This window comes from Olea europaea, unplaced genomic scaffold (genome assembly GCF_002742605.1).
Source record: "Olea europaea var. sylvestris unplaced genomic scaffold, O_europaea_v1 scaffold6666, whole genome shotgun sequence".
Taxonomy (NCBI): Eukaryota; Viridiplantae; Streptophyta; class Magnoliopsida; order Lamiales; family Oleaceae; genus Olea; species Olea europaea.
The window spans coordinates 7,356-11,330 of record NW_019265044.1 but is presented as its reverse complement, the minus strand read 5'-3'; the positions used below and the strand labels follow the sequence as shown (position 1 = coordinate 11,330).

Below are 3,975 nucleotides of genomic sequence, written 5' to 3'. Positions count from 1 at the left end.
TTTTTTTTTCTCACACTTACCTTCCAATGCGCCCACATTCCCATTTTACCTTTTCGGCTGACTTTGTAACTTTTTATTGCCATAGGTGTTGAAAACATTTCCTAACGCCAAAAAATACTTGAAAAGTAAGAGCACATAGCCGTGTTCTTATGTAAATTCATATGAAGATTCAGTTAAGTTTCTAAGGTTATCCTCTGTTATATATACAGCTCTTGTAAGCTTTGGAAAGGTTACTTTCGAACAGAAGGAAGTGGCTGGAAATTTTGGTGCCAAAATATATTCTTGGAATGACTTTTTGCTTCTGGTAAGCTACTTATAAATACTAGCATTATCTTGAAGTTGTTTGCCCACTTAAATGGAAAACATGTTCAATGGAGTTCATTTTACCTTTTATTATCTGATTTCTGGATCCATCTAGGGGGATATGTGTGGATAAAAAGTGGTTTTGACCTATTATAAACAGTTTATAAACATTAGCCAAACATGGGCAATATTGACGATGATCTGCAATGCAAGTAAATTAACATCCAGTGACAGGGACACTATCTATTAACATTAGTTATTCGTCCAACTCTGATATCTCCTTTAAATGTCCATATTTTCCTACAGGGATTGAACAAGCAAGTTGATATTCCAACAAAGAAGAAGACAGATATCTGCACAATAATGTACACAAGTGGAACGACAGGTGATCCAAAAGGAGTAATGATTTCCAATGAGAGTGTCCTTTCTATCGTTTCTGGAGTGAATCACCATCTAGAGAGCATAAACGAAGAGGTGAAATAGACATTTTTCTCTTAAATATTCTTGCATCTGGTTGGTGACGATTAGTTTGAAAATTGTATTGTATTATCATTGACAGTTTAGTGAGACGGATGTATATTTGTCCTATCTCCCTTTAGCTCATATATTTGATCGAGTCATCGAGGAACTCTTTATCTCTAAAGGTGCCTCAATCGGATTTTGGCATAAGGTAAGTGAATAAAATTTACTGTAGTTGCTTAATAATATTTACATACCAATAGACAATCCAACATGATGTTTAAAATTGAATCTTCAGGACATTAAACAGTTGATTGACGACATCAAAGAGTTAAAACCAACTGTACTGTGTGCTGTTCCTCGTGTGTTGGACAGAATATATTCAGGTTCTACGTTAATTTTTTATGCATTAGCTTTTCAGAGATTTCATGAAAACATCAAGCCCCCACCCCGACACACACTAAGTAAAACAAATTCCACGCACAGAAACAGAAGAGGGACAAAAGATGTCTAGGATCTTCACAAGTTTATGTCTAAAACAGTATTATTAGGGTGGATATGGTATATGAATTATGAGCTCAATTTTGTAACTTCTGAAATTTTCAGGTTTAGTAGAAAAGATTTCTTCGTCAGGGGTCATCAAACATGCACTGTTCAACCTTGCTTATTCCTAGTAAGTGCTTTCTTCCCCGTATTTAAAATGTACCTTGTCTTTAAAACTATCTTATTACCAAAAATAGTTTAGGACAATGATAAAGAATGCACCTTATCACTGCAAGCGTGCATTTCTCAGTCTGTATTCACCAAAAGCTTCCAAATTTGCAGCAAATTGCGAAACATGAGTAAAGGCTATAAGCATGTGGAAGCAGCTCCAGTATTCGACAAGATTGTTTTTAGCAAGGTACTGAAGAAGATCTGGTTCCATCTGTTCTTATTGTTCTTTTCTCTTCTGTAAACTTTTGAACGATTATATCAAGAAGCCCTCTACTGAATTTATGACCTTTTTATTTATAATTATAAAGGTGAAAGAAGGTCTAGGAGGGAAATTACGTCTTTTCCTTTCTGGAGCAGCACCTCTTTCGTCCAATGTGGAAACATTTTTACGGGTTGTGACATGTGCTCATGTTCTTCAAGGATATGGTACGTACTATATCTCTCAAATTTAAGTCGTTTCAGTCTTCATCAGTTGCTGATGTCAGTGACAAAGCTTACTATTACTCTCTACCATATCATCTATTCAATGGAGCAACAACTGGTTCACTTATGGCATTCTAAAAATTGAAATGATAATTTTCGACTTTGCTTTGTAGGTCTAACGGAAACCTGTGCTGGATCATTTGTAGCACGACCAGATGAAATGTCCATGGTTGGTACAGTTGGCCAGCCATTGCCAGTTGTAGACGTGTGCCTGGAATCGGTTCCTGAAATGGGGTACGATGCCGTTGCAAGTACTCCTCGCGGAGAAATATGTATTAGGGGGAAGTGCTTGTTCACAGGATACTACAAGCGGGAAGATCTCACCAAAGAGGTTCTTGTTGATGGATGGTTCCATACTGGTAACTCTTAGCTTATTTATTTCGATAGAATGCTAGTCTGAAAGTAACTCTTGGCTTGCTTATTTTCATTTTCTTTGATCAAAATTTTTCTTTTTTTTACATAAAAGTACACTTTTAAGGTTAGTCTAATTTGCTTTCTCTCAATCCATCGTTCTCTTCACTTGTTTCATTGCTCACTCAAGACTTGCAACAGGGGATGTTGGTGAATGGCAATCCGATGGGAGTTTGAAGATAATTGATCGCAAGAAAAACATTTTCAAGCTTTCCCAAGGAGAATACATATCCGTTGAGAATCTAGAGAGCATTTACTCTCTTGCATATAATATTGATGCGGTGTGTTACTTTTCTCCTTCGGAACAACTCGAAATACCTTGGAAATAATATTGGTGAAATGTGGCTTCCATCTGATTTTTATTCTTACAAGTTTGATTAAATTTAGCTGATGTAGCCGTTTTCAAATTTATTGAGAAAGCAGCTTAGCTTTTGGTTTTCGTTGTTTTATTGCTACTTGTTTCCACTTTCATATCAATATCATAAGGAATTCTTCTGCCCATTTGTCTCAGATTTGGGTCTATGGCAATAGTTATGAGTCATTTCTTGTTGCTGTTGTCAACCCAAGTGTGGAAGCTCTTGAACATTGGGCTGAAGCTAATGGAATTGCAGGAGATTTCAATAGCTTATGTGAAAATCCAAAAGCAAAAGCATATATTCTTGGAGAACTGAACAAGATCGGAAAAGAAAAGAAGGTTTGCATCCGGTTTCTAATAAGTTCTTTCGGTGTACAAATTTTTTCCCATATTATTGCATGGCACATCGTATATAATTGTTAAAGCGAACCCGATCGATAAGAGAAATAGTATAGAGACAAAAACAAGGATTGGGTTCAATTTTTCTAATACCAATAATGACCTGAAATTTGAATGATGACCAAGTTATCGATTCTGTTAACAGTTGAAGGGATTTGAGTTTGTCAAAGATGTCCACCTTGACCCGATACCATTTGACATGGAACGTGATCTTTTGACACCGACGTACAAGAAGAAGAGAGCCCAATTTTTCAAATATTACAAGGTTAGTGTTACACCACTTCATCGAAAAGATTAAATTGTTACACAGAGAACACATTTATTTATTTAATTTGATCTTCACAACACTAGTTCGTTTCCAAAACAAAATCCTTTTTCTTCAAATGTCTAACATGTACAATTTTTTCATAAATAGATAACAATAATCGAATCCAAAATCTCCGTCTTGTGGGATACTAGAAATATTTGGTATAATTGTAGCAAAATGTCTATGGCTGACTTTTGATGAATGTCGAACTGCAGAATGTCATTGAAGATATGTACAAGACCAGCAAATAAGCAATCTGACGGCATTAAATCCATCACTTCATCAGAAGAACTACTCACTTTGTTGTAGTCACCAGCTAAATATTCGATGTACTGATTTATCACTGTAATTTCATTATTTTCATTACATTTTTCTCCTCTCTTATGTTTAGGCTTGTACTCTTCGGTATTTTTATGGCATAACCTCAAGCAACATTATGTCCTCCTACACATAAAGCTCAGGACAGCCTTCTGTTCCAGTGTTCCTGGGTTAAGTTCAAAGTATGAAGCCAGAAGTTTATCGATTTGTGACCAAAAAAAAAAAA

The 3,975-nt window shown here is 35.7% G+C and overlaps 1 protein-coding gene across 1 annotated transcript; it reads left to right on the top strand.

Moving 5' to 3' along the window:
* Positions 1-85: 85 nt before the first annotated feature.
* On the top strand, positions 86-3,975 carry LOC111390267 (long chain acyl-CoA synthetase 4-like; the record flags this gene model as incomplete). The annotated part of the gene is made up of 12 exons (XM_023015286.1): positions 86-125; positions 210-304; positions 610-777; positions 863-973; positions 1,061-1,148; positions 1,369-1,435; positions 1,588-1,663; positions 1,785-1,902; positions 2,073-2,318; positions 2,512-2,651; positions 2,882-3,064; positions 3,270-3,975. Coding segments are annotated over 12 exons (1,485 nt in total), but the record flags the coding sequence as incomplete, so codon positions are not given.